This window comes from Rhinichthys klamathensis, unplaced genomic scaffold (assembly GCF_029890125.1).
Source record: "Rhinichthys klamathensis goyatoka isolate OS25496 unplaced genomic scaffold, OSU_Roscu_1.1 h1tg000178l_1, whole genome shotgun sequence".
Lineage (NCBI taxonomy): Eukaryota > Metazoa > Chordata > Actinopteri > Cypriniformes > Leuciscidae > Rhinichthys > Rhinichthys klamathensis.
The window spans coordinates 1,570,139-1,594,341 of NW_026606707.1; the positions used below are offsets into that span (position 1 = coordinate 1,570,139).

The following is a 24,203-nucleotide window of genomic DNA, read 5'->3' on the forward strand; positions in this document are numbered from 1 at the left end:
TTGTTATATCGTTATAGCTGTTGTGTGAACTCTGCTATTTTTTAATATTGGAAATGATTTTTAGAACTATATCTTTATCGTTATCTTTATAGTTATCGTCCTCTGTGTGAACGGGCATTCAATCATAAAAAATATTAAAATAGTGAATGAAGCACTCAAACTTCTAGGCTGGTAGGAAAGCAATTAATTTGTTTTCATTTCTATAGATACAAACTCCTAAATTAATTTCTATGTAGGATTAAACGATTTGAACAAATTAACAAAGCATTCCTAATGGGATCAAATGAGAATCCTCTAAGAATCAAATAAGTTTCTTATACATTTTAAAAATGAATCGGGTTCTGATGGGTAATAAAAAATTATTTGCCCGGCTCAAGTGTTATAGAGGGACTTCCCTTGTGAAAAAGAAGTGTTAATTGTGCTGTTGAATGTGCACTTAGGCCTATACTTATGTTTAGACTATACAAATATGTATAGGCTATTATAGACTGAATACAAATAGACAATGACTCTTGAAAACATGCGTTAGTTAATACTTGTTAGCATTATCACAGTAAATGTCACAGTTCATATTGTGGTGTGAAAAAGGTTTAGGGTTGCAAACAAACCAATGTCACTTTATCGACTTCCTTAAAATAGGGTGGGGCTAAAAACATAGATGTATCAACCTAGTGTCTGTTGACACACAGCCTTGTTGAGCCAAAAACCTTCCTTTTTGTTTCAGTAAATGATTTATGCTTATGCTGCATAAGGGAGCTTATCTGTCAAAGTTTCACAGCACTGGACAAGATTAACCATGCAGTTGCTTCTCTCTAACAGGTTGAAGTCCCACAGGTGAATGTTATGGGCCCCATATTTGTCTGTGAGAGGGATAAGTTGTAAGAGGAAGTTGTTCTCTAAGTCAGGTCACTTTAAAAACAAGCTCCTGAGTCACAGGCAGAACTGTTATTTTGAGGAACTTTGATCAGCCTGTGAGGCTCTGCTATAAAGCAGCATGTGATTCTTTTGCTGTGTGTATTTCCCCCCTCTGCGGTATGGAAGAAACAGGTGTGACGGACAGTGTCACTGGATTAAGTTTGACAGAAACCAGAGGAAAGATTTTGTGGAGACATTTGCACCCCCAAATTACAGGAATCTCACACACTGGTAAGAAATCCCAGTTTTCACAATTACTATGCCAGTGATCCATACAGTAAATGCCATAAAGTATGATATGCAAGATGTGAAACATATGTATGAAAAAAGCAATGTACTTATATGATTAGATTCCATCAACTTCACACATACACACACATTTCCATAAGCACATATTTGTATTTTTTGTTTTTGACATTTTTAAATGTTTTTTTTTAGGTTTCAAGAGGTCCTGCTTCACCCCGAGTGTTACAGATGGACTCTTTGAGCGCACCATCTCCGTGTCCCTCACCGGGGGCTCAGCTCAGTGCAGATGAGATGAAGTTACTTGCTAAACTTGAGGAACAGAACAGGTCACTTCTTCACACCCTGCATGCCCTGTTTCCTAGAAGCAACAACCTAAAATAAAAAGTTACACATTACATTAGTGACACGTCTCTGTTTCCACACTGTCACCAGATTATGCTTTACATAGGGTTAAGTTTAAAGAACATCATTTATTTAGGTATTTATTTGTTTGTTTTTATCTTTTTGTTTAATTTATTTAATTTAATTAACATTCAGCATCAAACAAACATCATTAGAAGTATTTCAAAGATTGTATCATATAATATATTAATGTCATAGCACATCTTAAAACAGTACTTATCACAAGTATTTTTTATAATTTTTTTTAATTAATATTATTTTATGTTTTTTTATGCCATTTTACAGCTTAAATTCTCCTTTTGTATTATTGTAAAGAATGAAGGGATTGATTCTGTAAAAGATTAAGGCATTACATTAGTCTACTTATTGATCACTCATCTTATCTGCACTCCTCAACAGGCTGCTAGAGACAGACAGTAAGTCTCTTTACTCTGTAAGCGGGGTCCTGCAAAGTCCCACCTCACCTAAAACCATCTCTTATGACGATGACATATGGGGTCATGTCATTCAAGAATGGGACGACTGGAGCAAGAGAAAAGTGGGACAGATCAAGGTAACCGACCGATCGATCGGTCATGATTTCAATCTGGGTGTACAATCATCAGTGAGCGGTATCTCATTTGTGTGTCCCTTTCAGGTGCTGATCAGGAGGGGTGTCCCGGCTCACCTGCGGCCCGTGGTGTGGCGGCTGCTGTGTGACGCTCAGAACGTGGCCGTTTCACAGCACTACTCAGATCTGCTGAAGAGCTCCTGTCCCGCTGAGACGCTGATACACAGAGACCTGTCCCGCATCCTCCCACAACACCAGCTCTTTCAGGAGCTCCGGGACGCCACCTGCCAGGAGCCACTGCTTAACGTGCTGAAGGTTAGATGACCGAGAATATGATTATACTTATGCATTTGAGGAGTATAGGTAACACAATGTGGCTTTTATTACAGGCTTACTCAGTCTTAGACCGAGAGATTGGCTACTGCCAGGGAAGTGTGTTTATTGTAGGCCTGCTGCTCACACAGGTAATGAATTGATTTTTTTAAAATCAAAATTATAGTACTTAGTACAAGTCTATGAATTGAGTTGATGATCTTTCAGATGGCTGAGGAGGAGGCCTTCTGTGTTTTTGTGAGGCTGATGAAGGACTTCAGAATGAGGGAGCTCTATAGATCCAGTATGGTTGAGCTTGGCTGCTGCATCTACCAGTTTGACTCTATGTTTCAGGTAAACAAGTGTAATTCTGCTCCATTTAAAGGCATATGAATTATTTATAAAATGCCCCTTGAGCTTAGTAAGCTACATAAAGCCTGTTACAAATGATCTGCTGAAGTATCTTTCCGATTTCTGAGAATTGCACATATGACAAGAACTTCTGAGTCGTAGATGTCCAGATTTGGTGTCATAGGGGATAGTGGGGTAAGCTGTGTCACGTTTTATTTTTTATTTTATTTTTTTACCAATGCTGTCCTCTAAGCAATGAGAAGTTAGTTAAATCTTGGATTTCAAATTATATTTTGTATATAAAAATATAAAATAATATGAAAATGAATTAAAACAAACAAATGCATAAATAAATAAATTCACATTGTTTTATACATCGGTAATTCACCAAGATATATATGAACGATTAAAAGTTTGGGGTTATTAAGATTTTTTAAATGTTTTTAATGAAGTCTCTTATGCTCACCATGGCTGTATTTATTTCATAAAACATACAGTAAACAGCTATATTGTGAAATATTATTACAATTTAAAATAACTGTTTTGTGTTTTCTATTTGAATATATACTTTATAATGCAATTTATTTCTGTGATGGCAAAGCTGAATTTTCAGCATCATTACTCCAGTCTTCAGTGTCACATGATCATTCAAAATCATTATAATATGCTGATTTTCTGATCAAGAAACATTTCTTATTATTATTATCAATGTTAAAAACAGTTGTGCTGCTTAATATTTTTGTGGAAACTGCAATACTTTTTTCCCCAGGATGTTTTGATGAATAAAAATGAGAAAACAACATTTGTTTTGCAATAGAAATCTTTTGTAACCAATTTCTCTCTCATTTATTAGGGATGCTGTTGCACATTTAAACCCTACTTCCTCGTCTAATGATGTGCTTCCCCCCAAGCTGTTCGTCAAGCTCATAGATACAAGTATTCTCTCTATTATAAATTGCAGTCTGACCAGTGGGTGTGTTCCTTCAAGTCTTAAGCATGCGGTTGTCCAGCCTCTTCTTAAAAAACCTGCTAGATCCTACAGATCCAAATAATTTTCGGCCAATATCTAAGCTACCATTCTTATCCAAAATATGAGAAAAAATAGTCTTTAGTCAGCTTTAATGTTTTTGATAAATTTCAATCTGGTTTTAGATCAGGTCACAGAATCGACTCTACTTAATGACCATTTAGTAAAGACTGACTCTAGTAGCAATGTTAATTTGGTTTTGCTAGATCTTAGCTCAGCATTTGATACTATTGATCATTTAATCTTGGTTGAATGTTTAAGATAGTATGTGGGAATCCAAGGAACTGCTCCAAGCTGGTTTGCCTCTTATCTTCAAAATAGAACATTTTCTGTTAAAATTGGAAACTTTTCCTCATCAACAGCTTCGATCACATGTGGGGTCCCTCAAGGCTCCATTCTGGGACCAGTGTTATTTTCATTGTATATGGTTCCTCTTGGTTCTATTTTTAAGAAATATAGCATTTCGTATAATTTTTATGCATCTGCCTATAAAGCCTGGAGATGATAAATCCGTTAATTCACTTTTTGAGTGTCTAAAATATATAAAATGCTGGATGAATAATAACTTTCTCCAGTTAAAAGGACAATTTTTTTTAAAATTATATTTGGCCCTAATAGCTGTGCAAATAATATGTCCTCTGTCATCCAATCTGAAAACACATGTTAAGAATCTGGGAATTAAAATTTGATAGATCAATTCAGTGGTGAAGAATAGTTTCTTTCAATTGCGAAATATCGCTAAACTTAAATTTATCCTATCTTTCAGTGATCTGGAGAAAGTAATTCATGCTTTTATTTCTTCGCGTCTTGATTACTGTAATGTTCTGTATGGGTGTAAGTCAGTCTTCTCTGTCACGTCTTGAGAGTACAAAATGCGGCAGCAAGGTTGCTGACAAATACAAAAAAGCGGGATCATATATCCCCTATTCTGGCCTTGTTACACTGGGTACAAGTTCATTTTAGAATAAAGTACAAGGTACTTTTGTATACTTTTAAAGCTCTGCATGGACTGGCACCAAAATATGTTTCTGAACTTATACAGTTGAGTTGCTCACAGAGATCTCTGAGATCCCAAAATCTGCTGCTCCTTGAAATTCCTCAGTCACGCTTATAAACTAAAGGAGATCGTGCTTTCTCAGTCGCTGCTCCTAATGGGTTACCAATGTTTATCAGATCGTCTACTTCTGTAACCATGTTTAAAACTCAGCTTAAGACATATTTGTTTGATGAGGCCTTTGCTACTTTATAAGGACCGTTAGGCTTTGATTGTATGTTTATATTGTATTATTTCTTGTATTTTACTGTGTTTTATCTAATCCATTTGAAATTGTACAGCACTTTGGTACACACTGTGTTTTTTAAGGTGCTTTATAAATAAACTTTGATTTGATTTGATTTGTAACATTATAAATGTCATAAATGTAATCAATGCATCCTCAGATCCTTACTGAATAAAAGTATTAAAATTCCTTTAAAAAAAAAAACCATTACTGACCACAAACATTTGAATTGTTGTGTATATAATGAAAATCCTTGGACATAAGACTAATTTTACCTGCCATGGAGAAAAATGTACTTACAAAATGGAAATAACAGGATTTTTAGCATAAAAGTGCTTACCAGTGCATGGACACATGACCAAAAACGGCACACAGTTTTGTTTTGTTTTTAGAAAAAGGGTGTGACACATCTTACCCCACTCTCCCCTACAGTTTGTGGTCATCTGTTGTCTGAAGATATCTTTCTCTCTCTGATAGGAGCAGCTTCCTGAGCTTCATTCCCACTTCCAGACTCAGGGTTTTCACACCTCCATGTTCTCCTCATCCTGGTTTCTCAACATCCTCCTCTCATCTCTGCCTATCACAGCGGCCATGAGGACTTTTGATATCTTCATGTGTGAGGTACATTCAGTCACGTCACAACATCCCACCATAACCCATCACTTCACACTGAATGTCATATTTCATATCTATATGAAATAGATAAGCTAATATTTTTAGATGAGCTAGATAAGTATTTTATTATTATTTATACTACTATTAAAGTATTTGTTAATATTCTGAATTAGCTTTTATTTGTCATTTTATTGTTATTGTTATGTGATTTTATCATATTTATTAGTTTTATTTGTCTATTTAACTTGAATTTTTCATCTTTAGTTTAATCTAATTTAGTACTTCAATTTAAACTTATTTATTTACATCAGTATATATTTTTCATATTTATATTTTAATTGAACTATTTCAATTACCTAAAAAGATTTCTATTTTAGTTAAAGGTGCTATATGTAACTTTTCTTCTAAAATGAATCCTTTTTTTATTGCCTGTGTGTGAAGGGGTTGTAATCACACATTACAATGATCCACTTGTCGGGTTTTGCTATTACCTCTGAAGGCCAGTATTCCTATTTCTATGTGAAGTCTCCGGGTCGGATTTTCTGCGAAATCCATCGGATGTGACGTGCATGCGCGCTCCCGAGCCTCTCTCCTTTTTATATACAGTCTATGCGACGGCACTGCGGCTGACGACATGGAGTCTGATAACACCAAAAAACGACCTGCCTCCAGCACAACACAGACTCCAACACAGACTCCACATAATTATAAAAAACAAAACAAAAATGTATCTGCTGAAGCTCGTCAGGCCAAACGTGAATCGGATCGACTTAGGACGAAAACACAGATCAACATCGACAGAGCGCTTGAATTATGGAGAGACCTCCGCTATTTTTATTGTGATAAATTACAAGTTTTCAGATATGCTGAAATAAATAATGGTAAACTGTAATGAAATAGCAAGGTAAACTACAACATACATGAGATATGAGGATAACAAAAAGTAGGTGCTCTAGGGGATGTACCTTTTATTTTATGTACTAGATCTACTGTCTAACGTCACTCATCCCACTACTATCATATTGTTTATAATACACATTTCCAGACACGTTCAGTACAGTAATGTTACTTCCTACGATCTTACTGTTACACTGAAATTGTTCAGTCTAGTCACTAACCGTTTTCGTTATCATATTATACATTCATCTATGTTGACATTGCTGCCTGATTGTAAAATATACACGAATAGTTAGTGAAATGCCTTATGCTAACACCACATGCCGGCTAAATGCAGTCAATGTAACGTTATCATGGTACGAGCATGAAGCATTAGTTCAACGTCAAGCTGATAAAAGCCTATTATTGTAACGTTGCAGTGGGAGTTTACATGAGTTTCCAGCATGTTGTGTGATGCTTTCTCCAGTGTGTTGAAAGTCTCAGTGTGGCCGGTACCATGAGTGCTCGCTCTTGTGTTCGAGCACGCGCAAGAGCACGCCACGAGCCGTCTTGTAAAAATTGGTTGCAATCTGAAACATCACCGATAGAGGCCGCTAAAAAGTACATGTAGCACCTTTAACAATAACAACACTGCCACTAGCATCTAAACATGCACTTAAATGGACGATATGAGTGATGATATATACGCATGTGTCTGTAGGGTTTGGAGATCGTCTTCCGGGTTGGTTTGGCTGTGCTTCACATGAAGCAGGCAGAACTCATCAAGCTCGATACAGAGGGAATGATGAACGTAATGGAGCACTCCAAAGAAACACTGCTCTGAAATACTGCCTCTTTGAATGTCTTGGTCTTCAGAGTAATTCTGTTGTTTTCAGTGCTTGCAGAATCTAGAATCATGGGAATCAGATCCTGATGGGATGATTGAAGCAGCATATCAAATTAAATACAATTCCGGCAGAATGAAACAGTAAGCTCTTCCTTCAATTTTTGCCTAATTTTCCTTGTTCTTCTAGCCTGTTATCTGGTGTATTTCACTCATTTTAGACTGAGAAAAGAGTACACATCTATCAAGACTAAAGAGCTGGAGGATCAGGAGGAACTAAATGTGAGTGCTTGTTTGTTTCCCTTCACATTGGCAAATTCAGGTTGATTGGGACACTTTTTCCAAGTCATCTCAATGGCAAAAGTGTCCCAATTACCCTGAATTCACCGTATTTCTCAGCAGTAAACGATCTGTCTTTAGGTTATGAATCGCCATTTTGAGCCACTGTTTGCAAGTGCTCAGTTTTTCTCTTGCCTTTTCTTAAGGGACTTTCCTCAGAGAACAAACATTTAAAGCAGAGACTTGACATTCTGGAGAAGGTGAGTATATTGCAGTGCCTTTATGTTAAAGTTATGTTAATGTTCATGTTCTTATACCGTGCCGCCCTTCCAGAGGTGCTCTGAGCAACTGGTGTCGCAGATGAAGAAAGAGCTGGAGAAATCTCTGCTAAATGCAGCCAGGTCACAAAACACTTTAAAAGAGATGCAGACGAACACCTTGCAGATAGAAGAGGTCAAAGTCAAGTCCAATCTTTCATACAAACCCCTGTTTTCCATTCATTAACATGAAGCATTAAGCACAGTTAAAGAGTGCCAGGGAGATTGAATATTTTTGTAGGCCAACTCGAAAGTCACCTTGGTTCCCTCAACAAAAACCCAATTGGATTTTTCTATGGCAGAAAATAAGCTCTGTCAGTGTCATAAGTAGAAGTTTGATTCCTGAACATTTGTTCATTGGGATAATCTTCACAAACGAATACAACTATAAGAGATTTTGAAGCCTAAATATTATCGCCAGAAGTAAAAAGCTAACATCGCGATCACATGACTTCAACATCACCACCACTAAGCTTCCAACAAATCTTTCAGTCTTTATATAATATATATACACTCACCTAAAGGATTATTAGGAACACCATACTAATACTGTGTTTGACCCCCTTTCGCCTTCAGAACTGCCTTAATTCTACGTGGCATTGATTCAACAAGGTGCTGAAAGCATTCTTTAGAAATGTTGGCCCATATTAATAGGATAGCATCTTCCCGTTGATGGAGATTTGTGGGATGCACATCCAGGGCACGAAGCTCCAGTTCCACCACATCCCAAAGATGCTCTATTGGGTTGAGATCTGGTGACTATGGGGGCCATTTTAGTACAGTGAACTCATTGTCATGTTCAAGAAACCAATTTGAAATGATTCGAGCTTTGTGACATGGTGCATTATCCTGCTGGAAGTAGCCATCAGAGGATGGGTACATGGTGGCCATAAAGGGATGGACATGGTCAGAAACAATGCTCAGGTAGGCCGTGGCATTTAAGCGATGCCCAATTGGCACTAAGGGGCCTAAAGTGTGCCAAGAAAACATCCCCCACACCATTACACCACCACCACCAGCCTGCACAGTGGTAACAAGGCATGATGGATCCATGTTCTCATTCTGTTTACGCCAAATTCTGACTCTACCATCTGAATGTCTCAACAGAAATCGAGACTCATCAGACCAGGCAACATTTTTCCAGTCTTCAACTGTCCAATTTTGGTGAGCTCTTGCAAATTGTAGCCTCTTTTTCCTATTTGTAGTGGAGGTGAGTGGTACCCGGTGGGGTCTTCTGCTGTTGTAGCCCATCCGCCTCAAGGTTGTGCGTGTTGTGGCTTCACAAATGCTTTGCTGCATACCTTGGTTGTAACGAGTGGTTATTTCAATCAAAGTTGCTCTTCTATCAGCTTGAATCAGTCGGCCCATTCTCTTCTGACCTCTAGCATCAAGAAGGCATTTTCGCCCACAGGACTGCCGCATACTGAATGTTTTTCCCTTTTCACACCATTCTTTGTAAACCCTAGAAATGGTTGTGCGTGAAAATCCCAGTAACTGAGCAGATTGTGAAATACTCAGACCGGGCCGTCTGGCACCAACCACCATGCCACACTCAAAATTGCTTAAATCACCTTTCTTTCCCATTCTGATATTCAGTTTGGAGTTCAGGAGATTGTCTTGACCAGGGCCACACCCCTAAATGCATTGAAGCAACTGCCATGTGATTGGTTGATTAGATAATTGCATTAATGAGAAATTGAACAGGTATTCCTAATAATCCTTTAGGTGAGTGTATATATATATATCCCTGAAAGTTTGAGTTAGTGAAACTAACACTAACACTAAACTTATACAGTGAAATAGAATAGTTTGCAAGAGCAAATAAAGCAGACTATAAGAGAATCTGTTCGGCGTGATGTTTAATGTCCCATACAAGCTCTGTCACATTTAGCTACTTGTTAGAAACTGACTTTTTCAGGACAAATTAAAAGCTTAAAAAATCACAAGGGGGTATTACTGGTGTCATGGAATAAAACAGGAAAATATCCTGAGCTTAACGCACAGACTTTATCTCAGCCATTTAACCAAAATGCCCATTCAAAAAACTTCAGGACGATTAAACCAGAAGTGCCCAAATGTTTGTTTCTGGGTTTTGGCCTACAAAAAAACCATCATCCCTTCAGCACTCTATTATGTATAGTGAGCTAAAGAATCTTAGATATCACTATTTGCTGATGTTTAGACAGACGTGGGTTTGCTTTAGTAATCATAAATGTGTGTGTGTGTGTGTGTGTGTGTGTGTGTGTGTGTGTTGTAGAGCAGCAGCACTGTGCCTGATGAGAACAGTGTGATGTATCTGCAGACGGAGCTGATCAGCTGTAGACTGCGGGAAGCAGAGGCACTTACAGGGCTCAAAGAGCTGAAACAGCACATTAAAGACCTGGTAAAGAAATGGCAGGTAACTTTGGATGGGGATATAAAAAAAGAGGATATTCCGTGTTAAATATAGGCTACCATAAGTTAGGTTCATCACAATGTCACTGTGTCTCTCTCAGTGGCAGCAGGTGCATTGTGGAGGTCAGCAGAAGGTCAGCAGTGCACAGAATGACCTGCAGGTGGAGCTGTTGAGCACAAGACTGAAGGAAGCGCTCACCCAGGCCACTCTTAAAGAGAGCCGCCACAAACTGCTGCAGCTGCAGACAGAGGTTAAAACCCGCAGCTGATCATATCTGCTGGTTTACAGCTTGATGCACTGCGATATGAGGAACAATAGAGCAAGCAAAGCTTAGTTTGGGTCGCTTACTCCTGGAACTGGTGTCAAGTCAAATATGACACTACAATACACTTTGGTATAAAGTCGGCATAAATCAGAAGTTGTGTTTTGCACCCCTCTTTTGACGTATATTTGAGTGAAATGGCTTCTCGAACAAGAAAAAATTTAGGACGGGACTTGATTTTTTCCATCGAGAATTGATAGGCTGCGTCCAAAATCGCATACTCTCTTGTACTTATTTTGAATAAGTAATTACTTCTATATAGTATGAAATTGTGAAATGTAATCTGGACGTACTACATTCGCCATGATGTCATTATCATGTGACCTACCAGCGTCAGTTATGTCGCTTCTCTGATATTCGCAAATCCTCGTCCGTGGCCTCATGGGATAGTAAAGTGTCCGTCGTATGCACACTTCAGAATCTCGCCGGAAGAAGCAGGTCATCCGGGTACTCTGCCTACTCTTTTATGAGTACTGTGAATTCGGACATACTTATTTTGTCACATACTGTTTTTCGCCTACTACATAGTAGGGAAGTATGAATTTTCAGATGCAACCAGATGGTTGTGGTTTGCTATGTGATGTCATGTGAGTGACAGGTTGTTGCTGCCTTTGTACAAGTAAACACGTCATCAGAGAAAGAGATGAGATGCTACAAGAGTGAGGGGAGGTAAAAAAAAAAACTGAGGAGAAGTGATTTTGATTAAAGGGTTAGTTCACCCAAAAATGAAAATGATGTCATTAATGACTCACCCTCATGTCGTCCCAAGCCCGTAAGACCTCCGTTCATCTTCGGAACACAGTTTAAGATATTTTAGATTTAGTCCGAGAGCTTTCTGTCCCTCCATTGAAAATGTATGTACGGTATACGGTCCTTGTCCAGAAAGGAAATAAAGACATCATCAAAGTAGTCCATGTGACACCAGTGGGTTTATTCAGCATTGTATTGTCTTCCGGTTCTGTTGTCAAGCCGCGTTCACGAGTCCGCAGTGACGCTGATGATGTAACACGCTGCTGACGTGTATCTGGTGCGTCCGTGTATTCGAGTTCAAATAAATATGGCTGGGCAAAAAAATGCAAGTCTTCCTCTGTGTCGAAATCCTTAGACATGTTTGCGAAGATTGTTTTGTTTACAGCGTGCGTCTCCCTCAGACTGTAAACGAAGCTCGGGCGCACCGGATTACACATCAGCAGCGTCTTACGTCATCAGCGTCACTGAACACGGCTCAACATCAGAACCGGAAGACAATACAATGCTGAATAAAGTTGTAGTTTTTGTTATTTTTGGACCAAAATGTATTTTCGATGCTTTAAAACATTCCAACTAACCCACTGGTGTCACATGGACTACTTTGATGATGTCTTTATTTCCTTTCTGGACAAGGACAGTATACCGTACATACATTTTCAATGGAGGGACAGAAAGCTCTCGGACTAAATCTAAAATATCTTAAACTGTGTTCCGAAGATGAACGGAGGTCTTACGGGCTTGGGACGACATGAGGGTGAGTCATTAATGACATCATTTTCATTTTTGGGTGAACTAACCCTTTAATCAAAAATCACTTCTTCTCAGTTTTTTTTTACCTCCCCTCACTCTTGTAGCATCTCATCTCTTTCTCTGATGACGTGTTTACTTGTACAAAGGCAGCAACAACCTGTCACTCACATGACATCACATAGCAAACCACAACCATCTGGTTGCATCTGAAAATTCATACTTCCCTACTATGTAGTAGGCGATAAAACAGTATGTACCAAAATAAGTATGTCTGAATTCACAGTACTCATTTTTGGGTGAACTAACCCTTTAAAGATTTTGGGCACATGGATTTAAAAAAATAATAATGATGTGAATCTATCTATAAAAATCATTTATAATAAATAGGCCTACTGCAATATCAAAAAAGAAGAACATTTTTGATCTCATGGTGACTTAAAGTGAATTAATTATAGTACAATGTATATTAATATACGATATTATAAAATATATAGTCGGCAGCTATGGTATGCATGCACTGGCACGCTGAAAAGTGATCCCAAAAGACACACTATGCACTTATACACTGTGTACTCAACCATGTAGTGTGATGTAATTAAAGATGCACCTGATGAGCCAACCTCCACACTTAGGCTGCATCTGAAATCGCACACTTTTCCTCCTATATAGGCTAATAGGCGAAAAACAGTAGGCCTATGTGACAAAAGAAGTATGTCCGAATTCACAGTATAGGCCTACTCATAAAAGAGTAGGCAAAAACAGGGCCGGATTAAGAGTTCAGAGGCCCCTGGGCACAATGTCTTGTAGGCCCCCCCTTAGGCAGGCCAAATGTATATTTTGTCCAAGGACATTTTAATATTGCATTTACAGTTTTACTGACTTAAAAGGAACTTTGTTGTACTATGCTGGATTAAAGTTCATAAATGGTCGTTCTTTCCCATAGGAATTTGTAAAACTATGTTGGGTGGACCTCTGTGCCTCTAGGGGGGTTCGGGGGCATGCTCCCCCGCAAGAAAATTTTGTACATTTTAAGGTTAAATGCATCAATCTCGTGCTCTTTGAGAGATCAAAATTAGCTTCAACCCATGAACTGCTCGTTGAACAAAGAAAAAGCATTGATTTGCACCAGGACAATAAAGAGGGCTCAAACATCTTTTTAGTTATGACATATAGAGTCTCAAGTCTACATTACATTATCACTGGTGTTTTAGGATGCCAAACAATTATTAAAATAATGTAATAATGATTTATATAATTATTCCTATGACGTAAAATCCATATAGCCTATAAAATGTACTATATAAATGAAAATGAATATTTCAAAAGTATATTTTAGGCTACATTACACTATAATACAGGAAAATTAAAATGCTTTTGTCCTAATTTCTTCACTTGCAAGAAATAAACCCTTGAGCTTTTATTTAGGAGAAAACACCAGATAACCATGCTGATCGCGTGAGCAAAGAGCGCACTTTTCTTTAAATCACGCAGCACAAACAGGATGTCTATTCTTAAAGTCTAATGCTGTTTTATAAAGGCACAAAGCCTTATCATGGTTTCGATTTTAGTTCGTTGGCAAAATATAACGCTTGAGACCTTTATGTTAGGTTATACATTTTACATCTCATATGTGTTGGGAAAAGGGAGAGAGAGTTCGGCAAAAGGCGGATTCGAACTCGGGTCGAGCGCATCAAAAAGTGCTTTCGTGCACTTTTCGCGCTACGACCTACGCCACTGCAGCTATTCCGTGACAGGCGTCTTTTTGCTAAAAGTTTGCACTTAGTGCAAATATACGCTCCGTTCTCTAAAATACATTTTATCAGACCGGCCCTCGTGGCCTCGAAACACTACCGGGCCACCGGGGAAACTCCCGACTCTTCCGATTGCCACTCCGCCCGTGGTGCCCAGGGCCCCTTAGATGTCGTGGGCCCCTGGGCAAGTGCCCAGTTGCCCTAATGGTTAATCCGGCCCTGGGCAAAAAGTATCCGGATGACCTAACGTTACTACTTCTGTCGAGATTCTGAAGTGTGCATTTTACTATCCCATTAGGCCACTTGGAGAGGAAGTGAATGACAGTGAAGCAACACTGGTAGTAGGTCACATGATAATAACAAAATGGCAAATGTAGTATGTCCAGATTACTTTTTTAACGGTCGGAAAGTATTACTTACTCAAAATAAGACAGTATTCATGACAGTATGCGATTTTGGACGCAGCTGCAGCAGTTAAGCATCGTAACTGACACTGGTGTCACATGATAATGACAGAATGGTGGATGTAGTAGCCTAGGCTACGTAAGAGTTACATAAATACATATTCATATAGAACATAGCCTACTTATTTAGCAGTCTTTATTTCGGTTAAGTGCATCACCCGGGTATTTGAAGTGCACTTTTTCTATTCAGAATTTTCAGTGTGAATACGTCACACTTGCCTTGGCTACTACAAAACAGCATAAAGTGCATATGTAGGCCTACGCGAATTGGGACGTCTCTCTCACCTATTTACTGATCTACATTTTGAAATAGTCCTTCTTCAAGAGCTATAAATTAGCCATTAAAGTGTGAAAATTAAACTGCGCTAGTCAAAAGAAGCGAGCCGCCTTGACAAAGCATTCGTGCGAGCACTGTGCATCACGAGCCGCTGACAGCGACGCAGATCAAGGCAACAGCGCAGTGTGAATTGCGCAATCCGTTTCGCTTCAGTCGTGATGCGTGATAGAATGGATGACAGATCACAGTTTGTTCTTGTTGTCTTTATCTGGAAACAAAAAGAAGTTACCGCTATCAGTTTTTGAGATTTTCAAACTTGCTACAGTCAGGGTCCTAAACATATCGCAATAACGGAAATTCGTGAGCTAACGTTACAACAATGAGGAAAAGATCGCGCGCACACACACACACACACAAACATGTTTTCATGTTTTATGGGGACTTGTCTTTCCATAGACATAATCATTTTTATACTGTACAATTTCTGCATTTTTACATTTTTAAAAACACAGTATATTTAGCTATAAGCTGTTTTCCTCATTGGGACCACAAGAATGTCAGACTACAGGTTCAATATGTCACGTTGGAAATTAGGTAATTTAAACCTGAAAATGGATAAAAGTTAATTTAAAAAAAAAAAAGAAATATGAAACAGTGAATCAAAAATATTTAAAACAATATTCTATGTTCGGCCTACTTACCAAAACAATCAAGTTTGGGATACATGGACCGAATTAAGTGTGAAATATGTCTATGAAATATTCGTTTTTTAATAAACTTTTAAATTATCCATAAATGCCTTTGCGGTGAGGATAGGGGAATTAATAAATCCCAGTGATTAACTAACTAGGAACATTAAAAATGGCACTGCATGACAAAACGGTTATTATTTAGTTTAATAAAGTTAATTCAAACTTTTTATTTCTTTACCTCATAATCATTTATTATAAATCAAACTTTAATGAGCTGCATTTAAATATTTCAGTATTTGTCCTCTTTCCACTTTTTCAGATACCGGTATAACCCAACAACTTTTTAGTTATTATGTTAATTGTGTGTTTGTTTATTTTATTCAAATGTATAGGCCTATATATTTTCCAATTACCAATTTGAGAATTTAATTTGTCATTGCTATGTGTCATGATGAAACATCCTGAGATTTCAAAATTATTCTTATCTCTGATTGGGAAACATTACAGTTTTGAAATATCTAGGGGATCATGAGACATGACTCTTAAATCAGATTCTGACAAACTGAAATCTCTTACACTGTTAGTACTGCAAATCAATGCTAAACTATATCCTCACATTAAATGTGACTCGATTCAGTCCTCTAATTCAGCCTTTCTCAAACTTTTTTCAGTCGGGGCACCTTTCAAAAGTGCATAAAATCTCAAGGCACCCCAGTGTAAAATATAAATTAAAAACACTGCATAACCCAAATGTAAATGCAAATGTCCTGTTTATTTAGACAGAACAGTAATGAACAGAGCATAATACGAACTGTAAATAACAATAACAATAATAACAACTTTACAGGGCTATCACTTTTGTGAAAAAATCCTGATCGATTTTTGAGACATAAACGTTCATTGAATCGATTGTAAAATCGATTTTCCATGTCTAAAGACGTTTCCATTTTCAGCGCCAAATGTAGGCAAATCCACAGACAACTAACAGGCATTAGCACGAGCGTAAAGAGTGCGCTTGAGACGCGCACAAGTCAGCAATATTTCTGATGATTTATTGGCATGAAGTTTCGTGCACAATGACAAACAGGAGTGCAAGATTCTCGAAAAACAATAAGCAGAGTGGACTGCCATAACATCAATGAAAAACATTACTGCAGGCTTCAACATGGCTGTGTTTACGATTAGAAATGTCAAACAAATTTCGCCTACGTAGGCGATTGTAGGCCGGATCTGTATCTATCTGTATGCATGGGACTGTCTGAATACCGGCAGAATTCACATTTTTGTTGTAAAAAGAGACACGTTATGCAGAAGTATAGTATAGTTTGTATGTGTGTTTGTCAGAGCCTGCAGTTGCTGTGTGACGCGCGTTCGCGCGGTCGGTGTTGTTGCTATAACGCGGTGCTATGGGTTGCGTCACTTGTGTCAAGTTGTGTGTGTGTCTTGCTTCGGTCTTGTGAGACGGATTTTTATGGTTAAAATTTATATATATATATTTATCTAAAATGAATTTACAATTTTATTAATACGTTCATATGTTTAAAAAGAAGAAGAATGTATTTATGTAAATTCAAATATATATATATATATATATATATATTTAGCCTACGTAATTTTTTGGCGGCACCCCTGACAAAGTCAGGGGGCACCCCAGTGTGCCGCGGCACCCACTTTGAGAAAGGCTGCTCTAATTTGATCTGTTTGATTACATCACTACAGGACAAAATTCACAGCGACCAGCTAAAGCGTACAGAAGCGCATATAAACAGTCAGCGAGATCATCTACAGGAGTTGACATCACAGAACCAAGATCTGCGCGGCCAATTACAACAGAGCAGACAACAGTTTTCAGCTCTTCAATGCAAGGTAACACCACACCTGACATCATCTGCTATTTGACAGTCTGGAGGTGTCTAATTACAGTGTCATTTACCCTCGCTGACTTCCTTCAGGCTAAATTAATCCTGGACCACGAGCATCATTAAACTTCTCTCACTCATCCCAGCTCTGTGTTCAAGGACTATTCTGGGTTCAGTGCAAGTTAACCTCAGTTGACGGGATTGAGGGGTGGGGCATAATGTTGATTACCACAAAAGATTGTTTCCAATAAGTCACACTTTTCTGGCTAACAGTAAGACACTTACAAGGGACATGAATGGGGCCAATCATACACATTAAAATACTCGATGTTTCAAAAATGAAACCATTAAACATAAACGATATGTGTTAAAATGAACCCGGAATAGTAGAGGAAATGAAAGCACCTCCCAACACACAAGCCTATCACAAGCTAATCACAGTCCACAAACAAAAAGACAGGGTAAAGCTCAGATCAGCGACTGTTCCATTTATTCATCACACATGACTACGTGCAAGAGTGGCCTGTCTGTTGATCACCCAAACGGCCTGGAGGGAAACGGTCTCTTCTGCTTTTTCTAGAAGCAAAGCTACGATAACATCTTTCTCACTCTCTTGGCAGAGTCTTCAGATGCTTGCGTAGTTCGCACACTCAGACCAGGCCTAAACATCACACTTGTCTATCAGCTCTTTTATGCAGAAGTGATTTTGCAAGAAAATGCCAACACTGTATCTCACTTAACAGTAATCTGAAACAAATGCTTGCTTGCATTAATGTTGCTCTAAAAGAGTTCTCTGCAGGATGGTCTAGTCTAGTGTGATAGTGGTAGACGAAAAGATTCAGATGACTTTAAACCTGATTTCAAAGCACTGAATGTTACTTCACTGCTGACATTGTTGCTTTTGTAGCAGCCTGTTTGCATCCTTTGCTGTGCTTCAGTGAAATTAAAGGGATAGTTCACCCCAAAATTAAAATGTTGTCATCATTTACTCACACTCAAGTTGTTCCAAACCTGTATGAGTTTCTTTCTTCTCTTGAACACAAACGAAGATTAAATTATGCTGGGAAGCAGACAGTTGACGGTAGCCATTGACTTCCATATAGGGAAAAAATATTATTGAAGTCAATGGCTACAGTCAACTGTCTGGTTTCCAGCATTCTTCAAAATATCTTCTTTTGTGTTCAGCAGAAGAAAGAAACTCATACAGGTTTGGAACAACTTGAAGGTGAGTAAATGATGACAGAATTTTCATTTTTCTGTGAACTATCACTTTAAAGGTTTAAAGTCGCAATGAAATTGAGGAAGTGACACATCTTTTCTTGACATACATCTGAGTAGAGGCCCGTTTATTCGGACTAAGGATGTTAACTCTAAGGATCACTATAAAGTAAAAAAAAAATCTTTCCAATTCTCTGAGAATAGAAAAGTCCACACCACAGCTATGACGATAATAACAAAGAAGAATATCATTTTTTCCAGCTGATGAACGATAAAAACACTGACAGCCAATCAGAATCCATCCTGCTTTAAAGAGCTAGAGCATATGTGGCAATGTGGCAGACAAAAAAATATGGCATGTGCATATAATAAACAGAACATTGTCATATGTTGGTTCGGTAAGTGTCACGGGCCCACCGGTGGGCCTAAATCCTTTACATTTTTAAAACAGTAATATCCTATACTAAACCTAAACTAATCTTGACAAACTATATATCATTTGAAAGCTTACAATCTCTAGTTTCCATATTTGGTGATTGATTTTCAAAATAAATTACACAGGGGCCGTAATTTATCAATTTGCAACAATAATATTTTCATACTCTTAGACCTTTATTTTGAAATAGTGATGAACATGAAAAATCATGAAAGAAGGGTAGAAACCTCAGTTTGTTTTCATGCCAAGAGTTCAAAAGATAGCATCCATTCAATTATTTAAAAAAAAAAGGTCTGAATTTTTTTTTTTATATAAAGAAAAAAATTATATGATGTGGCAGGAAGCTAAAACGCACATGCGTGTTCTTTTTATGTTTCTTAGAGGTTGAAATCATATCAAAATCTGCCAAACTTCTCATATTACTTCTGAATAGGATGTCTACTTCATAAATTGTATGAAAATTGTGGAAATAATGGTTCATATCACTCAAAACACATATGGAAATGGAGGTGCCCTTATATGGGCAGTGATGGAGTCTGGTTGTCATCTAGTGAAAAAGTTTGGTACTGCGCCCAAACAAAATCTTACTGAAAGCTCATTTTTTGAGATATCAACCTAAAATTTGAAACACATGTTCAGATTTTTGGCTTTGATTTTTTTGCAGTTTTAGAGTCGCCCAGGTTTTGAAAATATATATTTTATATAAAATATGAATAATTACATTTTTTACATTGTACATTTTCATAAACTCAAACTTCTATAACTTTTTTTCTGTTTCACTTTCTTAATTTATTTCACTTCTACAAAAATCTGCCAAATATCTTCTTTAAAACAAGACCAATCTTACGTCTATATTCCAAAGCATTCTTGAATTACAACCATTTAAGTTCGAAATGTGCATTTTCATGTATATTCAAAAAAAGGGGGGTGACACTTAAAGGGTTAATCACAATAGTTATCTTTATAGTTAATGTTCCTGGTGTGAACTGGGCCTAAACAGAGTTATGACATTTTGACTAAACATTACGAGTTAATTTTTTTTAAAATATATATTATATAATATATATATATACATATATATATATACGTATTTGCAATATGCACATTTTCATTTCATGCTGACTTTAAGCATGGAAATCTGCACGAAAGCACAAAGTCTGTCGTTTGCAATCATCAGATTTTCTAAATTTTGATTGTCACTTGCTAGCCACGTTTTACACATCTCGTCTAGCCGAGGTGGTGTACCCAGACAAATTAGTCCTCCAATAAGACCACAGATTACAAATGTACTCTGCTGTCAGTGTGTCAGAAGCCACACAGTTAAGCTAACAGACATGCTAACGCTAATTACTGGAGCACAACAAGACACAGTGCAACCAAAACGAAACCTCTGACTTGAAATAAAATTAGTCAAATACACGTGTCCCTATAAGCCGTCAGAGCCATGATCATGCACACATGCTGTGGAGCCAAACTTCTCCTTATTGAGAGAACATTTTCTCAAATAGCCACACAATGGCCAGGAAACTCTTAGCACCTCTCAACACGTCTGCCTTCATGTGATTTGTAGCACCCCACTGTTCAGTAGATTTACAACCAGAAACCCTGGCGTGCAGGTTCACGATGAGCATAGCTGATTACAAAGATAACGGAAGACCTCCTCCCATTGTAACCGGTTAACCGTGCGGCCTGGTTCATTATTGTCTTGCCACAAAGTATTGTCAGAAAGGTGCTAGTGAGATAAACTGCTGTTCACATGGTGCAACAAGAAGGGAATAAAGCCATCTGACAAACAAGCAGTCAGTATATATGTATGAATCATCTGTTCTGGAAACTTAGTTTGTGATTTCCTACAGAGTAAAAAAAAAAAAAGCCTATATTTTGTCAGTATTATACTGGTTTGTAAATGCATAAAAAGCTGCAGCCTATTTTATTCTCGCTTTCAGGGTCAGTTTTGACCCGGTGGAACACAAGCTTATATTTCAAAGTTTTGCATGTTATTATCATGTAATTACTAGACTAAATATATATATATTTTAAAATCTCAAATAATATTTGATCTACAGAAAAACCTGTGTGATGCAAGAAAAACATATTTTTATCAATATTTTTGAGAAATTTGATTTAAATATATAATTAAATTAATTTGATACGAACATAGAATTATACCAGTATAACACACACACACACACACACACACACACACATATACTACATATATGTACACACACACATATTCATATAGGCTAATTTGACAGCCCAACATTTAACCTTTGCTCCACACTTCTTTTGGCTGTAGTTCATTTGATATTGTTTATTTTTTATGTCACTTACATTTGTTGTCTGTTTATAGTGTGTTTGTCTACGCATATTCATGTTCATCGACAAAATTCAGTCCTAAACGTGTTTGCTAGATATGGGAAAGAGACTAAATGTATTTTAAAAACTTTATAGTGTTTTTTTCCTCCTCCCGTTTAAAAAAAAGACCTGAATGCATTTTAAGGCTAAGAGCAGTTTCATGACAAATGACTATCGCAACAGATAACACACACACTTCTTTGGACAAAAACAACTTGTTTAATGCCTATAGCTGGCTTTCATTTCCAACAACTATGAAGAAGTTTGATTTTTACCAAATTACCGAGAGGAACTGTCCAGTTGTTTTGATTCTGACACATAAATTTGCCCTGAAGTCTCCTACTCTTTCCTATCTGAAGCAAACAGAAACATTGTCAGTAGTTTAAAGTCTGGTGAGAAACTGCCGCTATCAGATAACCTGTAGGTGCGAGCGCCCCCTCAACACCCCCTGCTCTCTGACTGATTTTCTGTGGTTTCGTTGGTGGTAAGGGGAACCAGTCTGATTAAATTTGATTGATACTTATTTCTCATAACCTGTTTTATACTGATAGCACAGTGTTTGGCTCATAAACTTGTAGTTACAACCTTTTTGTGTTAGTAGAAGATTTTGAATAAGTCCTTATTGATGCAGAAATATAACACTGTTGAGTTTAAGACACCTTCGTGTCAGTAATTCTCACATGCATGGTTTTGAATTGAGCGATGTGTGTGGATATAATCAATGTCTCCTTTTTAAAAGAGCTGCTAAGCCATGCGCCATCTCTGATTGAGCTCTGGTTGAGCTGTATAGTCTCAAATTCAGAAATAACTTTGTGGTCGTGAAAGCTTGTATACATCTCAGTCTTTCTTCTCATAACTATCAGACAGAGTGAACAACGCTCTGAGAACCCAGAAACCTCAAACCATTATCACGGCTGCTTCATGCTATTTCAATCACGTACTCCCTAAAGAGACGCAGAAAGGCTCAGCCCTAAAAGAAAGACGAGAAAGAAATATAGACCTTAGTGTTTCTGAAGTTTTGACCTATGCTGCAGTCAAACTGTCTGTTCAAGTCTGTCTTTTGGTTTCCTGTTCTTGATGTGAAGAGGAGGAGGTTTGTCACGTTTACACTCTGTGTTGCCTGTGAGAGAACTACGCTGTGTCTGTCCTTTGACTTTGCTTCACATTTGCTCTTTATACTGCCATTAGCTTTAATCTAAAGGGGTTGAAGACAGAGGACTTTCATCATAAGATCATTTCTTAGTAGACCACAGTGGCAGAATTATTCTTATTAATATTTGCAATTCATAATTTCCTGCCTTTTTGAAAATATTCTTATAAAATATTATAATGAAATTTATTATTCATAAAAAACACCTCTAAAAAAAGTGAAAATCTGACTCTACAGGTCACTATGGCATCTGAGAGGCACTAAATCCAGACGTACAACAGAATATTAAGAATTATAGGCCTATCAGATGTGAGATAACAGACAGAAACAAAAAAACAAATTTGCCTAAATATGTGAGACGTCTTTGTCACTTTCAGTGGCAACTGTGGTCAATTCTGTATATGCTTATCTATGTATTAGTGCTTGGTACCTTAAAGTTTAAAGGGATAGTTCACCCAAAAATGAAAATTCTGTCTTCATTTACTCACCCTCATGTTGTTCCAAACCTGTATGAGTTTCTTTCTTCTGCTGAACACAAAAGAAGATATTTAACCAGACAGTTGATAGGCACAAAGTATTTTCTTTTTCCCCAAACATCAACTGTTTGGTTACCCTTATTATTCAATTCAGCAGAAGAAATAAATGAATACAGGTTTGGAACAACTTGGGGGTAAGTGAACTATCCCTTCAGGGTTAATATCATCAGCCCTTATTTGTCAGGTTTTGTGTAAAGCTGTGTAGTTTTTGTATAATACAAGATCGTTCTTTACAGATTCAGATCCTCTCCAAGAGTACTACGTCATTTTCTCAAACCACGCTGAAGCCTTCCACGTCTGCCTCTCTGGAGCACAATGACACCTAAAAATGGACAGCAGCCTTAACGTCCCGTCAACCTGTCTCCAGAAGCAGTGAAGATGTTCTATTAAGAGCTCGACCCACTGCTGCAGTGTCCACTCTTCACAGCTCCAGCTGCGAATCATGCTGCAACACATCAAGTGTCCTGAGCAAAGACTCACTGTGACAGTTTTGCCATTAACACTTAAAAGTGACAACAAGATTAGGCATTCTTACAAAAAAAAAAAAAGGTTGTTCAATTTCTTAGATCTTGCATTCAAGTAAACATCACATAGCTCTAGAACTGTGACACTGCAAGAGGTTTTTAGTCATTTACATGGTCAGCAATAAACATCTTACTACTGGATACCAGTACTGAAAACCATTCGGATTGAACAACAGTGATTTCAGTCAAATGAATATGTATTTGAGTGTTTAGGCCCTGGGTTTCATCTCTTCTGTTTCAAACATAGGCTATAGGGTTTATGAAAACTGTCACTGTAAGTAAATGAATTAGTACACAATAAATTGCACAAATGTATTATGCACTGAAATAAATCATATTTGACACTGTGATGAATGCTGCAGTAATATATATACTAAGAGAAATACTATTTTTAATGAGGCTTTTCTTTATTATTATTTTATAATGAATAATAAATTATAATTAGTATTACTTAATATACGTTTCATTATTAATTAAAAATAATTATATAGGCTATATATATACATAAAAATATTTAAAAAATATTTGGTAACACTTTATTTGTAGTTTCTATAGTGATTGTTATACATTGTGCTTAATTACATGCAACTAAACCACACCCTAACCCTATAGTGATACATGTAGTGTAGTTAATTATTATTACTCAGTACTTAAATACTTACAATGTAACACGGACACCTTCAAATAAAGTGTAACCAAATATTTTC

At 37.3% G+C, this 24,203-nt stretch overlaps 1 protein-coding gene and 1 long non-coding RNA gene across 5 annotated transcripts; one reads left to right on the forward strand and one right to left on the reverse strand.

Moving 5' to 3' along the window:
• Window positions 1–800: 800 nt before the first annotated feature.
• evi5a (ecotropic viral integration site 5a) lies at window positions 801–23,846 on the forward strand. 4 transcript variants are annotated; one of them, XM_056260807.1, is made up of 16 exons: window positions 801–1,146; window positions 1,354–1,487; window positions 1,963–2,116; window positions 2,201–2,428; window positions 2,503–2,577; window positions 2,654–2,779; window positions 5,561–5,704; window positions 7,296–7,385; window positions 7,471–7,562; window positions 7,640–7,700; window positions 7,904–7,957; window positions 8,031–8,150; window positions 10,272–10,397; window positions 10,510–10,659; window positions 17,135–17,281; window positions 23,209–23,846. In XM_056260807.1, the coding sequence occupies exons 2-16, from the start codon at window positions 1,390–1,392 to the stop codon at window positions 23,296–23,298; spliced, it is 1,755 nt and encodes a 584-aa protein (XP_056116782.1). In that variant the 5' UTR covers window positions 801–1,146; window positions 1,354–1,389; the 3' UTR covers window positions 23,299–23,846. The 4 variants fall into 4 exon arrangements, with proteins under 4 accessions (XP_056116782.1, XP_056116783.1, XP_056116784.1 ...); XM_056260808.1 differs by having other exon boundaries at window positions 10,317–10,412; XM_056260806.1 differs by having other exon boundaries at window positions 802–1,146; window positions 10,272–10,412.
• LOC130094494 (uncharacterized) lies at window positions 1,367–5,623 on the reverse strand. Its single transcript, XR_008807980.1, has 3 exons — window positions 5,499–5,623; window positions 2,231–2,422; window positions 1,367–1,533 (listed from the first exon to the last, which is right to left on the reverse strand). It is a non-coding gene; the product is annotated as an uncharacterized LOC130094494 (long non-coding RNA).
• Window positions 23,847–24,203: the final 357 nt, after the last annotated feature.